At 43.7% G+C, this 26,090-nt stretch overlaps 1 protein-coding gene across 1 annotated transcript in view; it reads right to left on the bottom strand.

Moving 5' to 3' along the window:
• The window catches only part of LOC115171529 (ATP-binding cassette sub-family A member 1), a 43,644-nt gene that overhangs the window by 5,377 nt on the left and 12,177 nt on the right, over positions 1 to 26,090 (bottom strand). The window contains exons 6-27 of the mRNA XM_029728460.1: positions 20,108 to 20,229; positions 16,115 to 16,312; positions 11,535 to 11,624; positions 8,420 to 8,663; positions 8,145 to 8,284; positions 7,926 to 8,042; positions 7,406 to 7,600; positions 6,747 to 6,952; positions 6,336 to 6,512; positions 5,995 to 6,217; positions 5,561 to 5,782; positions 3,933 to 4,137; positions 3,672 to 3,785; positions 3,348 to 3,522; positions 3,093 to 3,224; positions 2,660 to 2,937; positions 2,013 to 2,560; positions 1,839 to 1,890; positions 1,199 to 1,712; positions 737 to 1,021; positions 452 to 590; positions 104 to 348 (exon numbers count right to left, since the gene is read on the bottom strand). Coding sequence (XP_029584320.1) covers positions 104 to 348; positions 452 to 590; positions 737 to 1,021; positions 1,199 to 1,712; positions 1,839 to 1,890; positions 2,013 to 2,560; positions 2,660 to 2,937; positions 3,093 to 3,224; positions 3,348 to 3,522; positions 3,672 to 3,785; positions 3,933 to 4,137; positions 5,561 to 5,782; positions 5,995 to 6,217; positions 6,336 to 6,512; positions 6,747 to 6,952; positions 7,406 to 7,600; positions 7,926 to 8,042; positions 8,145 to 8,284; positions 8,420 to 8,663; positions 11,535 to 11,624; positions 16,115 to 16,312; positions 20,108 to 20,229 — 4,621 coding nt within the window. The remainder of the gene's footprint in view (positions 1 to 103; positions 349 to 451; positions 591 to 736; positions 1,022 to 1,198; positions 1,713 to 1,838; positions 1,891 to 2,012; positions 2,561 to 2,659; positions 2,938 to 3,092; positions 3,225 to 3,347; positions 3,523 to 3,671; positions 3,786 to 3,932; positions 4,138 to 5,560; positions 5,783 to 5,994; positions 6,218 to 6,335; positions 6,513 to 6,746; positions 6,953 to 7,405; positions 7,601 to 7,925; positions 8,043 to 8,144; positions 8,285 to 8,419; positions 8,664 to 11,534; positions 11,625 to 16,114; positions 16,313 to 20,107; positions 20,230 to 26,090) is intronic.

Raw genomic sequence — 26,090 nt, 5'->3', positions numbered from 1 at the left:
ATACACTTTACAAACTCTACATTCTACTAGGTAATTTACATTTACTAGGTCAATTACTTTAATGATGTCATTGTTCCAAGATGTCCGTGGCGTGGGTACTTACAGTGCCACCTGGGACAGCTGCTCCTTGGTGAGGTTGAGCGGGTGGTTGAAGGCGCGGATGCCAAACTTGCTGGGGTCCTTGCCAGGGGGCAGGTTGGCGCGCAGGATGCCGTTGTTCATCACGTTGAGGAAGGCTCCCATGCTGTGCCACCCCTTGTTGTTGAACCAAATCTTGACATTGTTCTTGGTGTCCAGACCATTGATGAAGCTAGACAAGCTCGCCAGGAATCGGTCTGCGGCTGCACCCTGAAGATAAAGAATAACAATGGTTTAGATTGGTGGCAGTGATGTGTTCAGTGGCAGAAACCGAGGTATAGTGAATGTGGGAATGAATGAATGGAAATCTCACCTTCTCCAATTCAAAAATCTTCCTCACTCGAGCGATGGCGTCGTCAATTTCGTCAGCTGGGGGGAGGACGTTGGTGCTCCTGGCACCCAATGAGAAGCCACCGTACCTAAATTCATTTACCCAGATTTTGTTCTTCAAACTGTGATAAGAAAAAAAGAAGCATCATTATTTAATGTCAATTTGGGCTAGACAGGTATACAAAAACAATTGTATAACTCAATTATTGTACATACTATATCATACCACTGTTATAAAAGATGTGAAATATATATATGAAAGTTATACCTTTTCCCAATGATCTCTGCATAGGTCTTCACCAGATAGTCAGAGATGTTTCTGTTGGTCAGATTTTGCAGGGTGTCTGTCTCGCTGATCTTCATCTGAGGAGGTGGCAGTCCTCCGGCTCCAGCAGGACACTCGGGGAGCATTTTCTTGCGGCCGTCACAGCTGCAGGCGCATACGGGGGACGGCTCCTCCATGGTCCAGTTACCTGTGCGGAACAGTTCCAGAAGGGTCTCTGGGACCTCCGGTATGGACCAGTCTTCGTCACCCATCGTACAGGGAGTGTCACTGAGAGAGGAGGAGGAGGGAGAGAGAGAGAGAGATTGAGAGTCATTATCTCCTAAAGAACATTGAAAATATGTGCCTCATCATACACCTATCTGTCATATTTATTTCCTCAAAGACAGGAGAAATTGTACAAATGGAAATAGCTATTTTGTTAGACCCTGGCATATTGAGACTCACGGTATGGGCTGTCCTTCCATGCAGCGCGTTCCAAACCCAGGACCTTCGGTGAGGGCACTCAATAACCGTTGTGTGCTAGCGTCTTCAGGGGCGTCATCGCTGATGAAGAGGGACTGTTCTTCGTACATCCATGGCTGCAGCTCCAGACTGGGGTACTTTCCAAAAGGTGGGACGATGAGACTGAAGACCAGGGCAATGCACACAAACACAGCAGGGAGTACAATCTGAGCAAAGAAACCTTTTCTGGAGCGTTGAGCGTACAGAAACCTCTTCCAAATCAAGGCCACAAACTGCTGCCTCTTCAGACTCCATCCCTTCACCTTGTAAGAGCCTTTACCGTCCGAGCCGCTCAAGAAGTCTGTCTCTCTGGATTCTGGGTCTGCGTCCGAGTCGTTATGTTCATTGTTGTCGTCGTCAATCTGGGGTCTAAGGCAGCTCTGGTGGTCTCCACCAAAGGCATTTCCTCCACCAAAGGCATGATTTCTACGACGTCTGCGCAGGGGGAGTGTACCGTCTAGGCAAAAACACATACAAAATAACAACAATTAACAGATGCTGACGTGTTCTAGAACCATTCGAGACTTAATAATCATGTGGACTGTGGAGTCATACCCACAGGCGATTTCTAAAGGGTTCTTACCTGAGGGAACTTCAGTGTCAACTCCGTTGTCCTCTGCCACTTTCAGGAAAATCTATGAGGAGATAGAAAAGACAGAAATCAAACACTATTCCCCAATGCAATGTAAAACACTTTGAGCATCTAGAAACGTGATATCCATCCCATTATCCATTTAATAATCTATTGTAGTTGTACCTCTTCCAGGGTGGTGTCGGAGACGCCATAGCTGGATATGCCCAGGTCAGGGAGGCGATTGTCCATGTCCTTGAAGAGCTCCACGAAGGCTCCGTCCTTGGCGGCGCCGTAGGGTAGGACGTAGATGAGCTCGTGGCCAAGGTTTTCCACCATGCGGGCGGCCGGGACGTGCTTGAAGATCAGGCTGGAGATCAGGGAGACGTCGGGGGGCACGAAGGCACTTTCACAGATGGAAGCTGCCTGAGCAGTTTCTATGGTAGCTACTTCGCTCTCGTGTTCGCTGCCAAGGCCTGCATCGGAGCTGCTCTCAGAGGGACAATCCTCCTCCTTCTTAGTTAAGGAGACGGTACTGGAGGAGTTGCGGCAGGAGCTGAGGAAAGGTTCTGGGCCTTTCTTGACCAGGGTGAGGTAGTAGCCAGTACCCAGCTGGTTCTTCAGGAAGAGGGAGGAGCCCACGCAGCACAGCTTGCCGTGGGAGATGATGGCGATGCGGTCGCCCAAGATGTCCGCCTCGTCCATGTGGTGGGTGGAGAGGATGATTGTACGACCTGGAGAGGGGAAGGGAAAACAGTGAGTTATCACACAGGACACCCCCCAGTAGTTTTTTATGCATAGCTGCTAAAAAGGGGTAAGGAGTTAGTGGTTACCTAGACGATATTGGAGCAAGAGGTCCCAGATGCCCCTGCGGGCGTAGGGGTCGACCCCGGCAGTGGGCTCATCCAGAATCACAACCTTTGACCCCCCGACAAAGGCCAGAGCCACAGAGAGCTTCCTCTGCATCCCTCCGGACAGTGTGCTTGTCCTGGAAGTGCGTTTGTGCGGCAGGCCAGTGTCTATCAGGATCTGTTCGATCTCAGACTTCACCTGTTCCTCAGATAGACCCTTCAGACGAGCATAGAACCAGATGTGCTCCTCAACGGTCAGCCTGGTCAAACCCAAAAACAAACACGTTAGACTTCATGTAACAACTGCTCATAACAAACCAATGTAACTATTGACATAAATACTTCCTGTTTTTGGTCATTATAATTAACTTTCTGTTAAAACTGGTTGCTAATATGATGGACTGGGAACACTTACATGCTGAAGAGAACGTTGTGCTGTGGACAAACGCCCAGACTCTGTCGAATAGCACTCAGCTCCGATCGGATGTCTTTTCCCATGATGTAAGCAGTGCCAGAGGTAGGAGGAAACAGTCCCGTTAGAATCGACCTGACAAATACAAAGATGTCAATACTAGATGAACTCATTTTAAAATATATAAATGTAACATTCAACTAAATTTGTATGGGCTATTGTTCACAGATGGCACTACTTGTATGTTATTGCACTGACATGGTGGTGGTTTTCCCTGCTCCGTTGTGGCCCAAGAAAGAGGTGATCTGTCCCTCGTAGAAGCCCAGAGTCAGCCCGTCCACAGCCAGCTTCTTCCCGTGCCGGTACACCTTGACTAGGTTCTCTATGAAGACACCAGTTTTCAGGTGGGCTGGCTCTTCCTCTATACAGACAGCTGAAGACAACACAACATAATGTAATTCAAATGGGGTACAATGACCATCCCATTTTCTTTTGCATGAATAAACACACAACTGCTCAAATTAATTCGCCCACCATGTGGATAATCAGTTGCTCTGCATCGGAGTTAAATCGGGGTCTTACCTTCACAGCTCTTTTTCTTGTTCTGACTGAAGTCAGTCTTCCTGTTGTCTCCTTCTCCAAACCAGTAGGACTTGGAGAAGAGGAAGTACCAGGGCCTGGGAATACCATACTGACCTGAAGGAGACCGCAAAATACACATACATACATTCAGACAATGCAAACAACAAAACAATACAATACAAGTGGCTTCAACATAAGCCTATCAAAATGGTACCCAAACAGATCCATTACAGAGGAATAGTTCAGCTCATGGACACCTACCAGGGAAGACGGACTCGATGTACCAGGTCATCACCATGTAGAGGAAGGAGTCGAAGTACATCATGATGATGGCGGTGGTCAGGCTGAAGTCGTCCTCCTCCATGGGGCTATTGAACAGATTGTTCCACTGGATGCCGATGCCCTGCTCTTCAAACAGAGCAAAGTACTCACAGCCAAAGCCAAAGGCCACTGGGGACAGCAGGCTCTGTAGAGAAGGAGAGAGGTTAATACACTACATGACCAAAAGTATGTGGACACCTGCTCGTCAAACATCTCATTCCACAATCATGGGCATTAATATGGAGTTGGTCCCTCCTTTGCTGTTAGAACAGCCTTCACTCTTCTGGGAAGGCCTTCCACTAGATGTTGGAACATTGCTGCGGGGACTTGCTTCCATTCAGCCAGAAAAGCATTAGTGAGGTCAGGCACTGATGTTGAGCGATTAGGCTTGGCTCACGGTCGTTGTTCCAATTCATCCCAAAGGTGTTCGATGGGGTTGAGGTCAGGGCTCTGTGCAGGCCAGTCAAGTTCTTCCACACCGATCTCAACAAACCATTTCTGTATGGACCTCGCTTTGTGCACAGGGGCATTGTCATACTGAAACAAGAAAGGGCCTTCCCCAAACTGTTGCCACAAAGTTGGAAGCACAGAATCTCCTAGAATATCATTGTATGCTGAAGCATTAAGATTTCCGTTCACTGGAACTAAGGGTCCAAGCACGAACCATGAAAAATAGCCCCAGACCATTATTCCTCCTCCACCAAACTTTACAGTTGGCACTGTGCATTGGGGCAGGTAGCGTTCTCATGGCATCCACCAAACACAGATTCGTCCGTCGGATTGCCAAATGGTGAAGTGTGATTCATTACTCACTGCTCCAGTGTCCAGTGGCAGCAAGCTTTACACATGGTGATCTCAGGCTTGTGTGCGCCTGCTCGGCCATGGAAACCCATTTCATGACGCTCTTGATGAACTGTTCTTGTGCTGACGTTGCTTCCAGAGGCAGTTTGGAACTCGTGGTGAATGTTGCGACAGAGTACAGGCGATTTTTACAGTCCCGTTCTGTGAACTTGTATGGCCTACCATTTCGCGGCTGAGCCATTGTTGCTCTTAGACATTTCCACTTCACAATAACAGCACTTACAGTTGACCGGTCAGCTCAAGCTGGGCAGAAATGTGACAAACTGACTTGTTGGAAAGGTGGCATCCTATGACGGTGCCACGTTGAAATTCACTGAGCTCTTCAGTAAGGCCATTCTACTGCCAATGTTTGTCAATGGAGATTGCATGGCGGTGTGCTCAAATTTTATACACCTATCAGCAATGGGTGTGGCTGAAATAGCCGAATCCACTCATTTGAAGGGGTGTTCACATACTTTTGTATATTTAGTGTATCATATACAACACCAATGCAATAAGATGATGAGCCTGAGGAGGTAACCAGCAGCAGAAAAAACAATGATGTGTCAAAAGAGTTACATTACAAACACATTTCAAAGAAAAAGCTGCCCTGTTTGTAGTGGCACTACACTTAATAACTTAATGAAAGTGGCTCCTCTTATAAAATGTCACATGTGGACAACCAACATCAACTCAAAATGTCTAGTACATATAAAAGCATGACTCACAGCGACTATTTTGGCCCCAAAGCCCACATAGTCCTGCCAGGCCACACAGAGGACGTAGGGCAGGTAGAGGGTGAAGTAGATGATGCCCCCGCATGCCGCCGCCAGGTTGGCACGGGCAAACATTGTGCTGATGAGGAAGCACTGCATGATGGTTACCACGGCGAAGGAACCCAGGAACAGGAAGATGACGCCGGGGTCACTGTAGGGCAGCAGGTTCCCCATCTGATTAGAGGAGAGAGAGGGAGGATTCTCATTGGTAAATAGGGAGGAAGTCAATTAACACCAGAAAAAAAAAAACCAGTCTCACATCAACATAAAATATTAATACAAGTTATTGTCACGATACCAATATCACTGAAATACTGATATCACTGAAATATTGTGATGCAAAAAAGGATCCTTGTCACCCTAAATCCTGGGATACAGTGCAATACCTTGAGCAGTACAACCAGCAGGCCGGCAGAAATGAGCAGGGGGATGAGGCTGCTGATGAACCAGCTAAACCACAGGATGCCGTTGTCCAATCCCATGATCCTCATGGTCTCCTTGAGCCTTGCCTCCTTCTCGTACACCACGCTCTTGATGATGATGGCCACAGAGTACATCCAGGCCAGGGTCATGAAGAGGGGCATGGAGCGACTCATCACCCGCAGGAAGCTGGAGGACAGGGGTCATAGGTCAAAGGAGGAAATGGAAGCCATTTTAAAGCCTTGCAGTTAGCCACTCAACACAGATCCCAGGTGAATAAGGTCAAATCCTGCTCGGTGTGACTCACATGTCGTCCACGTAGCAGGGGTAGGGCATCTGTTGGATGTAGACTCCCGTCTTCTCCTTGACGCCAGTTACTGCTGTGATGATGCTATGCTCGATGATGTCCTGGAGGTAAGAGAAGCCACCCCAGATGTAGCGCAGGTCCTCAAATGGGTCAGCACGAGGACCAGGGTCCCAATATCTATTAAGAGAGAAAGAAAGCAACGCTTAAACCCCCCTTCCTGTAAACCTCTTACAAATGCATTCCCTCCCAAGGAGCAAGGTTCACAACAAATTCTAATTTTACCAACAACAAAAAAGTGATCCCCCTTCACAAGAAAATAAAATGAGTGTTCAAAATGACCCCAATGACACAAGCATAAAACACCATCCAATAAATCTAGTAGATAGATTGGGGCGCTTTGAATCAACATACCCGTCTTTGATCTTGTTGGTGCGCTCCACGTTATCGATGTCCATGCGGATCTTGTAGTTGACGTTGGCCGGCAGTTCAGAGCTGTTGGCCTCAATATCTGGAAACACAATCCCCGCCCAGAACTTCCTATCGTCCAGGAGCGCCATGGATTTGTTGACCATCCTTTCCTCATTGGCCACGGGCTCCATCTTATCCAGGTTTACACACTGTAAACAAACAAACACATTTGTTAAAAGGCCTATCCTCCTCTGGTCTTGGCCAGGACTAGCAGATCCATTCACATGCTGGAAGGGGGGAGGGCTTTAAATGGAATGTTCATCAGGTTCATGGCTAACTTGGTCCAGCTGTGTTTTTCTTTGCCATTTCCCATTATACAGTGGAAGAAGTTGGGACAAAGTAAAATGGCTGCAATTGACTACTGTTTCCACAAAGAGAGGGCAATGACTGGAATGAAAACTCTCAGACCCAAAGCACCTTGATGTGTTTCACTTGTTGTTTTAACGCCCGCAATTATGTAATTGGTATGTATTGCAGAAGGTGCTGAATGGGGACTTTACCAGAAAGAGAACAAAATTGAACTGAGGCTAAGAAAGGGGCCGAGTGACTGTGTGTGTGTGTGCGTGAGCGACACATAGAGAGACAATGAAAGAGAGCGAGACCTCCATGAAGCGGGATATGCTCATGATGGCCTGGTCCGTCTCGTTGAAGACTTCCCTCCAGGTGAAGGCGGTGCCGTGGGGATGCGTGTCCTGCGAATGTTTGGTCAGGAAGTTGGAGACGTCCTCCACAGTCCACTCTGAGCCCGCCAGTTGGGAGGTGAAGAAGCTGCCAGTGCCATTGTTCTTCAGTAGGGTCTGGGAGAGAGGAAGGAAGAGCAGGAGAGTGACTGTGTGGACTTTGTGGTACCGTCCCGCATCTCTCCACAAGATGCCAGTGTTGACCATCTGAAAGGGCTGCTTCCCATCATGTTACTTAATCATGTATTTTGTTGTATTGCTATGTTACTGTGCCATGTCCTGGGTGTTGTCTCAGAGTTATTATTACGGATGCCATTCTATAAGCCAAAAGCATTTCAAAACTGAAAATAAAATATTGTATAAGGTATACTACAATGGTGCTCTACAAGGCTAACATAAGTAATGTTGGCTGTAGTAGAGACAACAGATTAGTCAGACATACCCTTACTAGGTCCATGTGTTCGCTGCTCTCCATGAAGGTCCAGACCTTGGGCTTAATTTCCTCCCACATGCCCCCCAGCTCTCTGAGGACCCCCAGCTCCTGGAATGTTCTGTTCACCTGAAGGAAAGGGTGAGAGTGGGACTGTTAGTGTTCTGCTAAAACAACTACTGGGACCAGCGATATACTGTAATTAAGAGGTATAGTATAACTGATACACACCTCGTGGATGATCTTCTGTGTGGCGGGGGTGTCGGGGGTGTACAGGATCTTGCCCATGAGCAGAGGCTTCAGGGCCTGCCAGATCATCCTGGACACGGGGCTGGACTCCATGTTCCTCATCATAGCGTTACAGTATGGAGCTGGAGGGGGTCACAGAAGGAACAATGACATCAGGTCCAGACAAGAATGTCACAACTAGCAAAGAAATTGGTTCCCTGCTAAAAAAAGGTTTGAATACCACTGAAATATATTAACATGAAGGAGAAGTTGCCTACTGGATGTGTTGTCGTAGGCAGAGATGGGCTCCTCCCCGTTGGTTGTGTTGTGGTTGCCGAACAGAGCCTTGTAGTTGTTGTCCTCGTACCAGTTGAGGGACTTGATCTTTAGTCCGCCACCCTCGGGATGGCCACAGACGATGCGCGACACAGCCTGGTACATGTGGCTGGGGGAGGATGTAGCGTTCTCAGTGAGGAAGATGATCTCGTTACGCAGGTCTCTCCAACTCTTCATGCTGGCCAGCTATTTGGGACACAAAGGATTGTGATGTTAGCAAATGGGGTCAGGGGGTCATCTTGTAGGATGCAAATGGGAATGTGACCTGGACTTGGAGCAATTCATTGTGATTCAAGACCAGCTTGTTGACATGGTGAGATGGATACATATTGTTATAAGGCAACTTGTCAATGTGTTGTAATGACTGTGTGTTAGTCTTCGCCTTGTACCTATGACCTCAGCACAGCCATGCTAAAACCACAGTAATACACGGCCATCGTGTGTTAATGCTTTATTGTTCATTATTATTATGCTATTATGGTATTTTACTACCTTGATTCCTTGGCTGACCAGTGCATTTTTACAACAACCTGATTTTGCTACCTTGCATTTCAGGTCAAAAATGTATCTTCATACCGAATTATAAAAAGGCGGGACTCAGAGTAGACTAGGAGCAGACTCGGAGCAAACTCGGAGCATTGAAAACACAACAGACCTCACAAGAAGCCTGTAAAGCATGTGTGCTAACTGTCCTAATGCCTTGTAATGCACAACGCCTTGTAACAACATTCACACAATACAGTACTAACAAATGTGTCCTGTTATGTCTGCAAAGAAAAACGAGACCTATTGTGGCAGAATTGCCATTCTATGTTTGACCTCTTCTCTCTCACTATCTATTTCTATCCTTATTTTTCCTCGCTCTCCAAAGCTGGTTTCCTCACCCAGAATGGGAAAACAAAGAAAGTCAGGAGTGAGAAGAAAATAAGTGCCAAAGGGAAAAGGTTACTCTCGGTCATTCATCACCGGGGAGGAGGAGGAGACGTGATCCCGACTGTTGACTCTCCCAGAGCCTATTTGACAATGTGGTTACATACATGCCAGTCAGGCCCTCCCATCTCCTCTCCTTCCCTCCTCTCCATATAGATGGACCTGACTCAGCCTGGCCACGACAGCAAGAAGGCAGTCACATGGTTCCAATTGAGCCCGGGTGGCACACCTGGAGCAGAGTGTGTGTGTGTGTGTGTGTGTGTGTGTGAGACACGGGGGAAACAGCTGTACACACTGAACTCTCACACAATAAGTCATAACCACACAACAGGAGCTCTGGACCCCTCATGAGTTGTTTCTAGGGCGTTGGTTGGGGTAGGAGGGTCCATACCACTACATAACTCCAGGGTAATGTGCCAAACCAAGTCATATTTAGTGACTTAGAGTTTCTTGACATCTTCAGATACATTGTTGGGGTTAGAGGGCAACAAAGAACAACAAAGTGTGTCTACGAAGCGCTGGGGTTGTTTTAGTAACTCCAAAAGACTGTACACTATACTGTAGTTAAGAGCCTTCATAAACACTACATAGCAGTTCTAAATAGCTCAAATCTAATTTTATTGGTCACGTGCACATATTTTGCAGATGTTATCACGGGTGTAGCGAAATGCTTATGACATGCGTATGCAGCTGCAACATACCATGTGTTTGCGGACATAAGAATCTATGTATACTTATAGGGGGTTATCCTTATTGTTCTAAGCAAAGTAATCAACAGAGCACTGACTGGTTGAGAAAACACAGACAAAACACTTGGGTAGTCTGGCCCGCCATCGAGCCATTCTTAAAGCCTCCTGTTTGTTGTCATAGGGGCATGCATTCACCTTGCGGTGTAAATCAATCAGCTAAAGTTAACTTTCCTTTGCGTAAATGCTGACTTGCCCGCTAACTTGTTTAGAAAGCCTTCCCTCTTTGTTCAGCTGTTCCCAGTCATCTATCTCCTGAGGAAATCTAGGCTTAGAGACACTTGATACCAATACAGTTACTGCCAAGTTACTTACAAGGGCCGTTTTCTATTGCTGTGGAGGACAGTATAACTGACAAAGCAAGAAAATAGCAAGAACACAATGAGAAGAGATATCCTCAACATATGTGTCAGACCTACAGCACTTGACTTCATTGAAAGAGGTGAATGCCTCCATCCTATTCTGTTCTCATATCTTTCACAGGAGGAAACTGTGATTATCATCACATTAGAACATAGGCCAACAGTTGTCCTCGACATTAAGCTGTTGCTCAAACGTCAAGGGAACAACTGCCTCTCCAATTGACTTTCTAGCTACATGTATTAGCAATCCAAATAAATTGTTGCCTGATAACCTGACCCAAACAAATACTGCAGGGAGTTGAGGTGGGCAGCACAATGCCACGTGCTGTTTTTAAGCCAACCTCTCCTCCTGTATGCTGTGAAACTTCAAATAAGACTAGATGAAAGGTTGGGGTGGGGTGAGAAATTTGTGGCGGCCATTTTGTAATGATGGGGAGAAAAAACTGCTGTACACTGAGTGTACAAAACCTTCGGAAAACCTTCATCATTTTGAGTTGCACCCCATTCTTGATACACACGGGAAACTGTTGAGTGAAAAACCCAGCAGCATTGCAGTTCTTGACACAAACCGGTGGACCTAGCACCTAATACCATACCCCATTCAAAGGCACTTAAATATTTTGTCTTGCCCATTCACCCTCTGAACGGCACACATACCTAATCCATATCTCAATTGTCTCAAGGCTTAAAAATCCCTCTTTAACCTGTCTCCTCCCCTTCATCTATACTGATTGAAGTGGATTTACCAAGTGACATCAATAAGGAATCATAGCTTGGAAAGCAGGTGTTCTGAATGTTTTGTTCACTCAGTGTACATCTAAGGGTCTTTTCTGTCTGTGGTCCAGCCAACAACAAACTGTTGATCTTAGGCAGGAGTGTTAAGACAGTGATAAAAATAAACATGGTTATAAACAAGAAATGTACTGGGCGATCATAAGGGGGGGAGGGGTGGGGGGGCAACATAAAACCTTATAGTTTTCATCATGTAATAAACTGCAGTGATGACAGTGATTGTCTACCTCCAAGGCCAGGGAGCCCAGGCTCTCCAGGAGTTTGTCTGTAGCCTTGGCCACCTGCTGGACGGCTTCAGGGTCAGCCCTCACATCTTTCTGTGGAGGAAAGAAGTGTCAATTCACACACACATAGAAAAGAAGAACAGTGACTGTTGTTTTCAAGTTTGAATTATTACACTCATATAGCAGTCAATACAGACTGAAAACTCTTATTTTTCTTAAAACTGCATTGTTGGTTAAGGGCTTTGTAAGTAAGCATTTCACAGTAAGGTCTACACCTGTTGTATTCGGCGCATGTGACAAATAAAATTTGATTTGATATCCATACAAAATATTAATGGGTAAAAGCAACAATAACATAAGAGTAAAAAATGTTTAATCAATATTGTCCTGCAGTTTTAAAGCCACTCCTTAAATCAATGAGCAGAAATATGGAATTAATTTTTTAAAAATATTTATTTAACCTTTATTTATTGGTGACCCATTCAGTTAGACTTTGGTTTGTTTTGACTGTGGGTGTTCCTGCCTGTCACTGCGATTCGGTCAGTGGGTAGCCAGTCTCTGAATTGAGATTTTAGGAAGCTGACAGCGAGGTCAGTGCAGACTCTTTCATGATACTGAGGTAAGGACAGGGTCTGAAGTGCCTCAGTATAACTGGAGTATCCTCCTAGGACGGTGCGGCATGCTCTTTTCTGAATAATCTCCAGGTCATCAGACTAAGCCTGGGTCAGTGAGCTGTGCCAAGCAGAAGCAGCAAACCCCAGGGTGTGGCATATGTAGCCGGTGTAAATGCTCACCAGGTCATCCTGTGGCACATGGAACCTTTTAAGGCTATGGAGGATAAAACATTTTCTGTTGCTCTTGGTTACCATAGTAACAACCTGCTCACCCCATTGTAAGTCCTTCTGTAACTTTACCTCTAAAATCTTCACACACTTTGAAATCCTGGCCCTCGATCCGGAGAGAGCATGGGACAGGTGGATTTCTTGTGATGGTCACTGTGCACTTGGCAGGGTTCAGTAACATTTTGCTTGCATGAACCCAAGTGTCGAAGTTGTTCAGGGCTGCTGTGGTGTGCTGATGTTTCTTATTGTACACGTGTTGACCAGATATAGATTGTCAACATATTTCCACCTACTGTTGACATCCAGGGCTGCACTGTCTATGACCGCAAGGAAGATGAGAGGGCCCAGAAGAGTTCCCGTCAGCTCCTGCCAGTCTGAGAGGCTGTCTTTGCAGTGCACCTGTTGTTTGCGGATGGTCTCAAAACTGCAGAGCCATGCTGTGAGGGCAGGTCTGACACCCAGTTGGATTAGGCGTTCAATGCGATAGTGTGGTCGATTTTGTCAAAGGCCTTGGAGAAGTCAGTGGTGATTAGGGCTGTTACTTCGACCGTATTACCGCCACACTAGCTGTCACGTGGCGACTGCAGTCAAATTCCAGATGATCGTTTAGTCACGGTAACTAGGCTTCTCCAAAACTGGGCTCTGATGCTGCTGATGGTCATTAGTAGCCTACCAAACTTGCTAACTGCCAGTCGCTAATGGCCTGGTACTCAGCGATCTATTGTCTCGCTAATCACTCTGACATCAATGCAAATTCAATCGAAAATCACATCAAACACTTCATGAGAGCCCATGAGCTCATGTTGTGCAACATTTCTATAGGCTATGAAATTGCTTGAGAAAACTGAGTTTTGATGGCCTCTATTAAAAAGAGGAGGATCCCATCAGATTTCTATAGGCTAGGCCTACCATATTTATTTATCAGCTTTCCTAATATTAAGCACATTGCTTCGCTTTACAACAGGAGTAGCCTACCTGGCAAGAAAGAAAATGAACTGTGGTAAGAGCGTCCTCCATTCGCTATTTAAGTGCATATGATGACATGTATTTTTCCCCCCTACCCCTTTTCCAACAGGTGCATGATAATGGTCCATTCTAAATCAAAACTAATTCCACACATATATTATTTAGTATATGTAAAGACAACATTAAATTAAGAATAGTCTGATGAGTGACAATATTATCCCTTGTGAATTATATATTATCAGTTGTGAATGATGCCCAGCGTGTCCAGAAAGGTAAGAAAAAGCCTTTTTTTGCGACTTAAAAAAAAATCATAGTCATACTAGATCTATACGTTATATTAATGTTTGTATCACAACTGAATTGGCCAAATAACTCCAAAAGGTAGCCTACAGGCCTAGAACCCTGGGAACACGGTTAGAGAGCACATAGCCTACAGAGCCTTGTGAAACATGTGTTCTTAGAAGTCCAGTCATTGTGCAATCGCATGTGAAAACAGAGTTGACTGGCCACTATTTAAAAGAGGATCCCAGCTTTCTTGTGCTGCTATGTTTATTGCTAAATTCTTAAGCACATTAATCCGCTTTACAACCTGGCATACATAGGCGGCGCCTGCGGTTTCAAGCTTGGGGAAGCAAATTGTCACCATAAAAATGCACCTTCATAATAAAGCATTCCATGCATATTCTAATTTGCAGATACTGTAGGCCTAAATAGTGAATATGCGCAGTTAGGATATTGCCAATAAGATAGGCTATACTGTTGTTCATTCAATTAAGCAGAGATTTTTGATAACTAAAAGACAGATTAGTCTTTTCATTGTCTTTTCTTTACAGCAATAACCATTTCTTTCCAAACTATATATTCCTGCGATTGTATTTTGAAATATTGCGATATACCTGGCTTGGCCTCTCTACCTTCCACAGATAGTCACAAATCAACAATAATCTGCCCAAATGTGTCTTTCCACAATTTAAAAGCTAAATGATCCTCTGGCCAAATCATGCTTTAGTAGCCTATTTTGTATAATTGTATTTATTTCTGTAGAGACAGGAGTAGGCTAATTAGGCTATATAATTGTGTTCATTTAATTAAATTTACTTTAGAAAAAGCTTAGCTGCCTATGCCTGCATATTAAAAATGTATCCTCAAAACATTTAGTCTAACGTTTGTTTCACAACTAAAGTTGCATAAATAACTGTAAATTAAGCATATAGGAGGACCGTTTGGGGAAAATATCCTTTCTATTTTATTCAGCTATGTTCAATTGTTTACTTCATATTATAAAATTATGCCACGGAATTCTAAGCAAATCTTGTCTGCTAAATTTTGTACATTTTACATTTTAGTCATTTAGCAGACGCTCTTATCCAGAGCGACTTACAGGGGTGAATGTATACATTTCATGCATTTTTTTTTTTTTTTTTGTACTGGCCCCCCGTGGGAATCGAACCCACAACCCTGGCGTTGCACACACCATGCTGGCATTGCAAACACCATGCTCTACCAACTGAGCTACAGGGAAGACATAAATGAACTAGTGTAGCCCACAGCCATATGGTATAGCCAGATCAAGGCCTAACTTAAGAACAACTCAGAATATGCTACTCTGTTCTTCTGAAATATGCTACATTTTCATCATAGATTATTTTTTTAGACCTGTCTAAAATAAATAATGGATTTATTGTGATAATGTAGCCTATATTAAATATATTTATTTGACTTTTTAAAACGTTTCAAAGGTCTGCATCAGTGGCTTATCGGCTATGCTTGGAAGCCAGGAGATGCTAAACGTGTTTATGTTAATTAACGGTCAATTACTGGTTGCTGGTTTCAATACCCAAGCCGGCAAGGTGAAAAATCTGTCAATGTGCCCTTGAGCAAGGCACTTAATCCTAATTTGCTCCAGGGGCGCTGAACTACTATGGCTGACCCTGTAAAACAACACATTTCACTGCAACTTTCCAGAGTGAGACAAAAACATAATGTTTCGATTTCGATTTAATAGCACCCTATATGCGCTGAGGTCTTGTTTAACATGTCTTGTTCCCTAAAGGCTACAAAAAGAAGAACCATAAGAGGGACACAAACACTGTTTCTTGTATTAAACTATCATCACAATAAGGAAACTGACCCTTGGTGGCATGTCAGAATGGGGACAGGGGTTAGAGAAGAACACGTTTCCCTTGACTCCTTAATGTTTATCATTGTGGGCAGTCAAACTGTACCTGACTGACAAGGTGATACAATCAGCAGCACTTTTATAGATAGGAATCCCACTAACTTCTCTGTCTGGTTTCTAGGAACCTTGTTTCCCATCTAGAAACGTGACAAAAGATGGCGTTGATCGTGCAATATCTGCCTTTTTGAATTCAATTCATGATCTAATCTCTGGGCAAAATGACCATATTGCAAGGACGTTAATGATAGAATTCCCTAACACTGGTGCTAAGGTGTGGAATTGGAAGTGACCTTTATAAAACTATGATTCAGAGAGAAGTGATACTAATAAATGACTACCATTTTAAGATTGAGGGGCCAAAATCCTCTCTTTGATGGCATTTAGTTTTGAAACATATCTCCAGGCTACAACTAGAGGTAGGTCGACAGGGACAAGCAACAACATGCCTCCATCTATGCTTATCCCTTTGTTTCTGATCTTCTGCTTTCCCCCCTACGCCTTGTTTCTCGGCACTGTGCATGTCAGTGATTAAGTCACCTGGATTTGGTCTTTAATGGAGAAAAACAATAATGTGCCTAGTGCCCATTTGTTCTTACCCGTATGGGTTTGAGGAAGTCCAGGTTGTGGAGGAAGTGGCTTTCTGCCTGGTTGAGCCAGGAGCCTGGGGACACACAGAGCATTTTCTGGACCAGACTGGACACCTTGCTGTCTGTGATGGTCACAAAGTCCTCTACTCTGGTGCCGTTGCTGCTGCACAAGTCCCTCAGGTGGACACCGAAGCCTTTGACCAGCACCTGGAGATGGAGAAAGGTCAGTGTGTAATGTAGCAATGACGCAGTATTTCTTCAGAGTCGAGAAGAACGTTTAGTATTGAACATTCTCCAGGTTACATTACTAGTCCAGAGGGGTATCCCTGCTTCATCACATTAATAGCTAGCATTTCAATGGCCATAACAAATAGATACGGTGACAGCGGAAACACTTGTTTAACGCCTCTTGACAATTCAAAACTCTGTGATGTAGCCGCTATTTACTATTTTACACATGGGGTTGCTATATATTACTTTTACCCATTTTAAAAGAGAATCAACGAAATGAACAAATAATCCTGGCATTTATAAATAAAATCCAGTCTTACTTTATCAAAGGACAGTTCATAATCCGCTATAAATACCAGGCCTGGCTTTTTAGATGGTTCATGTTGTTCTATTATTTCTAATACTTGGCGTATATTATCTCCAATGTAACGTCCATGTAAAAACCCTCTCTGATCAGGATGAACAATACCTAGTAAAACTTTTTTAATTCTGAGTGCTATGCATTTCGCTAGTATTCACTGACGAATAGACTGATAAGTTTCAGAAGAAAGTTCATTGTTTCTGGCCATTTTGAGCCTGTAATCAAACCCACAAATGCTGATGCTCCAGGATACTCAACTAATCTAAACAAGGCCAGTTGTATTGCTTCTTTAATAAGCACAACAGTTTTCAGCTGCGCTAACATAATTGCAAAAGGGTTTTGTAACGATCAATTAGCCTTTTAAAATGATAAACTTGGATTAGCTAACACAATGTGCCATTGGAACACAGGAGTGATGTTTGCTGATAATGGGCCTCTGTACGCCTATGTAGATATTCCATAAACAATTCTCATCAAAAAGAGGTTTTTAGAAATGTTAGCAAATGTATTCAAAATCAAAAACAGAAATACCTTATTTACATAAGTATTCAGACCCTTTGCTATGAGACTCAAAATTGAGCTCAGGTGCATCCTGTTTCCATTGATCATCCTGGAGATGTTTCTACAACTTGATAGGAGTCCACCTGTGGTAATTCAATTGATTGGACATGATTTGGAAAGGCACACACCTGTCTATATAAATAAGGTCCCAAAGTTGACAGTGCATGTCAGAGCAAAAACCAAGCCCTGAGGTCAAAGGAATTGTCTGTAGAGCTCCGAGACAGGATTGTGTTGAGGCACAGATCTGGGGATGGGTACCAAAACATTTCTGCAGCATTGAACATCCCCATGAACACAGTGGCCTCCATCATTCTTAAATGGAAGAACCACCAAGACTCTTCCTAGAGCTGGACGCCTGGGCAAACAGAGCAATCGGGGGAGAAGGACCTTGGTCAGGGAGGTGACCAAGAACCCGATGGTCACTCTGACAGAGCTCCAGAGTTCCTCTGTGGATATGGGAGAACCTTCCAGAAGGACAACCATCACTGCAGCACTCCACCTATCACGCCTTTATGGTAGAGTGGCCAAATGGAAGCCACTCCTCAGTTAAAGGCACATGACAGCCCGCTTGGAGTTTGCCAAAAGGCACCTAAAGGACTCTCAGACAATGAGAAACAAGATTCTCCAAATATCCACTATTTCTAATGTGTCCGTAATATTTGTGATTTCCTTAATTAAGGGCACGGTGATGATAGTTTGTTAAGTGATTTTATTTACGATCCATTGAGGTACTTAACACTGTGTTATAGTCTCCCAACATAATGATTTGATCGTTTGTTGCCTGTAATTTCAATAAATTGGTATAAATATTTTCAAAGATGTATGGATCATCCTGATTTGGACCATATAGATTAATGAGCCAAATCTGTTTTTCCTCCACTTTCATATTCAAAATATCCACCTTCCTTGCCAATGCCACAGATGTTCGAAAATTTTGTCAAGATATTGTGAGTAGTAAATCTGAGTAGGTTGATGTGTGTGATAATGGATGTGATTTAGTGAGAGTGTGTATGACGTCTGGATAAGAGTAATACAATAATGTGTGATGTCCAAATAAATAATAACCCAGACAATTTGTATGGTTGAGTGTCTATGTGTGTAACATGAAGTGAGTATAGCCTTAATATTCAGAATGATAATTGTAATCCGTATCGCATCACCATCATAGTTGCATTATAAATACATTTAACATAATTTTCATAGAAAAACACATCCCAGAATTTCCATAGCAATTGACGTTTCACATGATTATGAAAGAGACCTTGCATTACTCTAGAGACGGCTTCACTACAGTACAAATGTATCCCGTACAATATGTTATCATTCCCCAACGTCCCTGTTCTGATATCTTCACATTGCTTGCTGTTAACATATATAAACATGTAGACAAAGACAAACAAAAGATAGACAAACAAAAAACATTAAATTATAGAGAAGTTCTCAACAATAGAGAGAAGGGAGAGAGGGGGAGGAGAGAAAGAGAGAACGAGAGAGATCAAGTATGTGTATGTTTGCATCCTTATGTGTAAGCGAGCGTGTAATTGAGTGCGTGTGCTCATGTTAACTTCATAGTGTTCAGATATTTTTACAGTCCCTAACATGACGTCCCTGTAGAATTTAGTACAGCCATGGTATTATGGAGCTGTCTCGGAAGAGATGTCTGTCTATAAAGAGTTTGTTCACAATGAGAAAGGCACGCTTACCCCTCTCACTCGGTTGCCTCTGTACAGGATACAGACTCTTGCGACGTTCGTTTATCTCCTGGGGAAATTGGTAATTGAGACCGAATTTGGTCCCTTTAAGCTCTCTTCCCCTGCTTTTGATCAGCTCCTTTCGTTGGTAGTGTTCAAATTTTGCAATGACAGGTCGGGGACCCTTGGTTTTGTCACTCCGAGCTCCAAGTCTGTGCACTCGGTGGAAAGCCACCTTGTTTATAGTCTCTACAGGAAGTTTCAAGGCGGATTGCAGTGAAGTTTATGTCACTGAAATAAAGAGACACTACTGACCTGCTCTGTATTTGCTGCTACCTGCAACAAATGGACAACATGGGACCTGATCTGCTGGGAGGCTAAAAGGGAAATAATGGACAACATGGGACCTAATCTGCTGGGAGGCTAAAAGGGAAATAATGGACAACATGTGACCTAATCTGCTGGGAGGCTAAAAGGGAAATAATGGACAACATGGGACCTAATCTGCTGGGAGGCTAAAAGGGAAATAATGGACAACATGGGACCTGATCTGCTGGGAGGCTAAGAGGGAAATAATGGACAACATGGGACCTAATCTGCTGGGAGGCTAAAAGGGAAATAATGGACAACATGTGACCTAATCTGCTGGGAGGCTAAGAGGGAAATAATGGACAACATGGGACCTAATCTGCTGGGAGGCTAGGAGGGAAATAATGGACAACATGGGACCTAATCTGCTGGGAGGCTAGGAGGGAAATAATGGACAACATGGGACCTAATCTGCTGGGAGGCTAGGAGGGAAATAATGGACAACATGGGACCTAATCTACTGGGAGGGTAGGAGGGAAATAATGGGCCATGGGCATGTTGAACAACTACTACACTGCTTTTCATGGTGTCCAGGATGTGGTGAACTGATCCTAGTAATATGCCTCATAATATTCCTCATGGGGTGGAAGGTAGCCTACTGGTTAAGAGCATTGGGCCAGTAACCGAAAGGATGCTGGTTCAAATCCCAGAGCCAAATAGGTGAAAAATCTGTTGAGCAAGGTACCTAGCCCTAATTGCTCCTGTAAATTGATCTGAATAAGAGCATCTGCTAAATGACTCAAATGTAAATGTCATAGAACTTTGGGAAGGTGGTATTTTTCCTCTTACCTTTTCCAAGTTTACGTCGGCCTCAGTGATCTGGCGCACGGCGTGTTCCGAGAAGGAAGCGTTTCGCAGAAGGAAAGTGGACAGGGTCTCATTGTTGTGGAGGAAATCCTTCAGCTTGAATCCTGTGGGAAACAAACACAACAACTTGTTCAAACCAGCTCTCTCCTATACCCTGACATTACTAGATGTGTGTGTGGGTGTGTGTGTACGGAATTGTCTTATTTTAGTAGACTTATTTAGCAAATGTTGGTTGTTCCTTCTGCCAAATCATACTATTTTCTGTAATCGTAGGTACTGTATTAGCTTTCAACCTCATTAAATCGTTGTCATGGAGCATGCGCTTGCTTGCTAGTTACTCAGGTGACCAACTCGAAAACGCTTGGTGCAGAGGTTTAAGATTATTTGGATATGTTTTTTTTGTGTCTTTTAAAGTTCAAATGAATGTTTGGAAATTTGAGGCTGTTCAGTAGGGGGGAGGGTCGCAAAATATATTTTGTTGGATGAAAACATCCCAGAAAAGGTTGGGTCTCAATCAGAGGTTGGAAAGAAGTGTCTCTATGAAAATACTGACAACAACTAGGCCAGGATAATTCTGTACATGTCCAAGGAAAAATGGCCAACACTGAAGTAAATAGCCACACACACACATGTGCTGCCTGGTACCATCCTCTGATTGCTGTAGATCATTTCAATGATGTGCCTTTAACAATCTCTCAACAACATACACACCAAACACTTTGCAGACTGTAGCCCATTGCCAGAATACACCATTTCCATCATTATGTTATCTAAAATAATCAACCGTTGACACATAGACCTGTGGAGGAGGTGACACACTTCACACCTTCAACCACAGGGTAATTCCACGGTCACGGAATTACGCTGAGACTCCGGTTTTTCACTTTAAAATGTATGCCAAACAAAAAACATTTTAAAAGCTTAACAAACCATACAACGCAACATGTTCTGTGTAAATTGTTCCAAGTAGTCCTTGTGCATAGAGTTGTATGGTTTGTTAAACTTTTAAATCCATGGCTTTTGTTTGACATTTATACATTTTAGAGTCTCAGCGTTACTCCGTTACCATGGAATTGCCCCAAAGTAACGCCCCGCTAGCACATTCACACAGAAAAACACACACTGGATCATACACAAACTGTCTGCAAATTGTCTGCTAACTGCCCCTCCCCCCTCTCTCATTGGCTACTTCCCTCAACTCCTTGGCCCTTTCAAAGAACAAAAGCTGGAAGTGAGTCCAGTCACTAGTACTGATAGCAGTGGGGGGTTAGGGGGGACAAAAGGACAGTAGGTGGCAGATTCCTGGAACATTAGCTAGACGGCCGTTTGAAGACCGACGAGGTGAGGGGGTGGGGGTCAAATTGGTTCTCAGAAAATCTGGAGTCTTTTCAAAAGCTGACAGACTCCATTTTGTTTTACTGTCTAGAACCCCTGTAAATCATTAGAAACGATTGTCAAAAAGAGTTACAAATTAGCAACAAATTTTACCCAATGAACCATGAACATGCTTTAGAATTTAGTGACAGACAATTGAATCAATATTCGTCCACTGGTTACAGTACATTAAGAATCCACCACGCCCCCCATGATACCTTTCAGCAAATCTACTTTTCACAGGCTTTGTGAATTCCTGTTTTGTCTCGAAGTAAGCCATTGGCTTGGTTTTTACATGACGGCCAGACAAAACATTGGTGGCCCTAGGTCTTGTTCATGCTCCTTTGGTAATTGTGAGATTAATCAATCTAGATATTACCACATATCAAGTTAGAATCAAGCTGTAAAATGTGTGCTCTGAGAACACCAAAAAGATTAGACTTCCTGAAATATACTGGATCCAAAGCAATTTCAAAAGTCAATGCAAGATTATGCAAACCCACAAAAGCATTTTTTTTGTTGAAATTTAGACCTAACTATCTACTCTTTTAGATAGATGGCTCCATTATAAATACATTTTACAGCGCCAAATTCAATCAACAAAGCCATGGGTCCACAGTGAATCCAAAAAGTAAGACATCACTGCCAAAAATAAATGATATTCAGATTAAATAAAAAAACATGACTTGGAAAAATATCTGATTCTTTTGTCCAAGTGAAAGCTGTGGTAGTGAGGGCTTTGTGGAGAGCACAGTGCAGTCAAAGCTCTGTTCACAAACTCAATGACAACCAGTAGCATAAAAAGAGGGAAACACACAATACCTGGCAGAACCTTTCAAAGAGTCCACTTTGGTCATGCAAACCCTTGCTGACATCAGCGTTATTGTGGAATTTGCTTATTCAGCTTCAGATCTCTGTTAAAACTGTTCAACTATCAATCCTCCATTCTAACCACTTTACCCCAGTCACACAAAGAAGCTGAAAATGTTTACTGTACAAACTAGATTCTAAGAATCCCCCTGGCCTCACCAGACAGGTTTTCAGAAAGGACTGATTAACGTATATCATCAACGTGGATCATCAGGAGTATCTTGATCAGATTCGTGGCTGTGCAAAAGTGCTTCATTGGCATATAGTCAGTGCACTGTGAACTCAGGAGCCAGAATGAACGTGATCAACAACCAATACTGAAGGGATGTTACCTCATCACTGTTCATACTTCCACATACCATAGTAATAAACCGAGCCATATTGGTCACAATTAAAATATCCCCCAGCCCCATCAAACTATACTGGCTTCACCTCAAATAAAGGTTTATCAATATCATGCTTAGACTAGTAACTAGAACGGACTGAACCATAAACTGATTAGCAAAATCAAATAAATGAATGGGAGTGTTTTGAAACAGGTGGCCACCAGCATGAAAGCCATGTCATAAGAGAAAGATCTAGCATAACCGTTCATCTTTATTGCCACTCGCAAAGGCTCAAATCAGATATCACTGGATTACCTTCTTAAAGTCCTTCTCCAGTCTACTTTTCAGCTCATATATCACATGATTTACTTAACAAAAGGCACATCTCAATAGGTGGTCCAGGTGTCCTCATGACATGGCACAACTAGGGGGGGTGGGCATTTCCTCTTTGACCTCTTTTGATCCCTATTGCGTGGTGAGGAGTAGTCGTCTACTGTGATTGAAAGCGACTTCACCATTAATTTTCTTGATTCAGGTTCACTCAAACATCGTTTTAAGCTTTGTTTTACTATTGACAGTTACAGTTGATTTCGGGATTGTATATTGATTCGCTCTCCTTAAATATTTGTCATCTGATGTATTCGTTTAAGTCTCAATTGTTTAATCAAACTTTTCGCCATCAGCTCCTGATATCAAGGCATAAAAACTACAATCTGTCTCCTGAATTGCGCATGTGCGCCCAGCTACACTGAACAAAAATATAAATGCAACATGTAAAGTGTTGGTCCATAAGCTGAAATAAAAAATCCCATGAATTTTACATACATACAAAAAGCTTATTTCTCTCAAAATTTGTGCACAAATTTGTCTACATCCCTGTTAGTGAGCATTTCTCCTTTGCCAAGATAATCCATCCACCTGACAGGTGTGGCATATCAAGCAGCTGATTTCGATTTGCTGAGGAGTATTTCTGTCTGTAATAAAGTCCATTTGTGGGAAAAAATAATTCTGATTGGCTGGGCCTGGCTCCCCAGTGGGTGGGCCTGGGTGCCAAGTGGCAAGCCAAATGAAACTAGTTCAGACAGGACAAACCATTCAGTAAGGGAGAGGAATGGTTAAAAAAAACAAATCACACTTAAAGGGAATGTTTCCGATTATGGGAGAGGGGAGAGCTAAAGGGAGGGATAGAAGGAAGGAGAGGTTGATGGCCTCCAAGGCTGCACCCCTGCTCAGTCATGTTAAATCCTCCCGAGTGGCACAGTGGTCTAAGGCACTGCTTGAGGCGTCACTATAGACCCGGGTTCGATCCCAGGTTCTCACACAACCGGCCATGACCGGGAGTCCCATCGGGCAGTGCACAATTGGCCCAGCGTTGTCCGGTTTAAGGGAGGGTTTGGGGCGCCTGTAGGCTGACTTCGGTTATTAGTTGAACAGTGTTTCCTCCTACACATTGGTGCGGCTGGCTTCCGGGTTAAATGGGTGGGTGTTAAGGAGCGCGGGTCATGTTTCGGAGGACACATGACTCTATCTTCGCCTCTCCCGAGCCTGTTGGGGAGTTGCAGCGATGAGACAAGATCATAGTTGAATATGAGGATATAGGGATTTTTTTTATATAAAATAAAATACACACATACCCTTAAGTGTTTGTACATTACTGTATTTATACATGGGATATTGTTTTTCAAAAGTAAAAGTAAAAAAATAGCTGGAGTATGTCTTTAACATCTGCTGTGCCCCTTTCAGTGTTTTAGGAGCTTGCGGCACCTACACTTCAGGGCTTAACGTATATACCTAACTAACCACGACACGGCATATGCCTAACTATCCAGGACTCGGCATATACCTAACTATCCAGGACTCGGCATATACCTAACTATCCAGGACTCGACATATACCTAACTATCCAGGACTCGGCATATACCTAACTATCCAGGACTCGGCATATACCTAACTATCCAGGACTCGACATATACCTAACTATCCAGGACTCGGCATATACCTAACTATCCAGGACTCGGCGTATACCTAACTATCCAGGACTCGACATATACCTAACTATCCAGGACTCGGCATATACCCAACTATCCAGGACTCGGCATATACCTAACTATCCAGGACTCGGCATATACCTAACTATCCAGGACTCGGCATATACCTAACTATCCAGGACTCGGCATATGCCTAACTATCCAGGACTCGGCGTATACCTAATTATCCAGGACTCGGCATATAACTAACTATCCAGGACTCAGCATATACCTAACTATCCAGGACTCAGCGTATACCTAATTATCCAGGACTCAGCTAATACCTAATTATCCAGGACTCGGCGTATACCTAATTATCCAGAACTCAGCGTATACCTAATTATCCAGAACTCAGCGTATACCTAACTATCCAGGACTGGGCGTATACCTAATTATCCAGGACTCGGCATATAACTAACTATCCAGGACTCAGCATATACCTAATTATCCAGAACTCAGCGTATACCTAACTATCCAGGACTCAGCGTATACCTAACTATCCAGGACTCAGCGTATACCTAACTATCCAGGACTCGGCGTATACCTAACTATCCAGGACTGGGCGCATACCTAACTATCCAGGACTCGGCATATACCTAACTATCCAGGACTCAGCGTATACTTAACTATCCAGGACTCGGCGTATACCTAACTATCCAGGACTCGGCGTATACCTAACTATCCAGGACTCGGCGTATACCTAACTATCCAGAACTCGGCGTATACCTAACTATCCAGGACTCGGCGTATACCTAATTATCCAGGACTCGGCGTATACCTAACTATCCAGGACTCCGCGTATACCTAACTATCCAGGACTCCGCGTATACCTAATTATCCAGGACTCAGCTAATACCTAATTATCCAGGACTCAGCGTATACCTAACTATCCAGGACTCCGCGTATACCTAATTATCCAGGACTCAGCTAATACCTAATTATCCAGGACTCCGCGTATACCTAATTATCCAGGACTCAGCTAATACTTAATTATCCAGGACTCAGCGTATACCTAATTATCCAGGACTCAGCTAATACTTAATTATCCAGGACTCAGCGTATACCTAATTATCCAGGACTCAGCGTATACCTAATTATCCAGGACTCAGCGTATACCTAATTATCCAGGACTCAGCGTATACCTACTATACTTCTGCAGACATTTTCTACCATCAGCCAAAGTGGATACACAGGCATGGCAAATATCTCATTCATTACAGTAGTACTGTATTTGCCTTGAAATTTAAGTCTTATCTGAATGTTGATATACTACTCCAATGAAAGGCTTATCCTTTTATAAAGTCCATTACCCAAGCTAATGTAATATAAGGTCACCTGACTAAGGTAGCACAGTCTTATTTTGTCTAA

The sequence above is a fragment of the Salmo trutta genome, chromosome 3, assembly GCF_901001165.1.
Source record: "Salmo trutta chromosome 3, fSalTru1.1, whole genome shotgun sequence".
NCBI classification, from domain to species: Eukaryota; Metazoa; Chordata; class Actinopteri; order Salmoniformes; family Salmonidae; genus Salmo; species Salmo trutta.
This window is presented reverse-complemented; position numbering and strand designations above follow the sequence as displayed.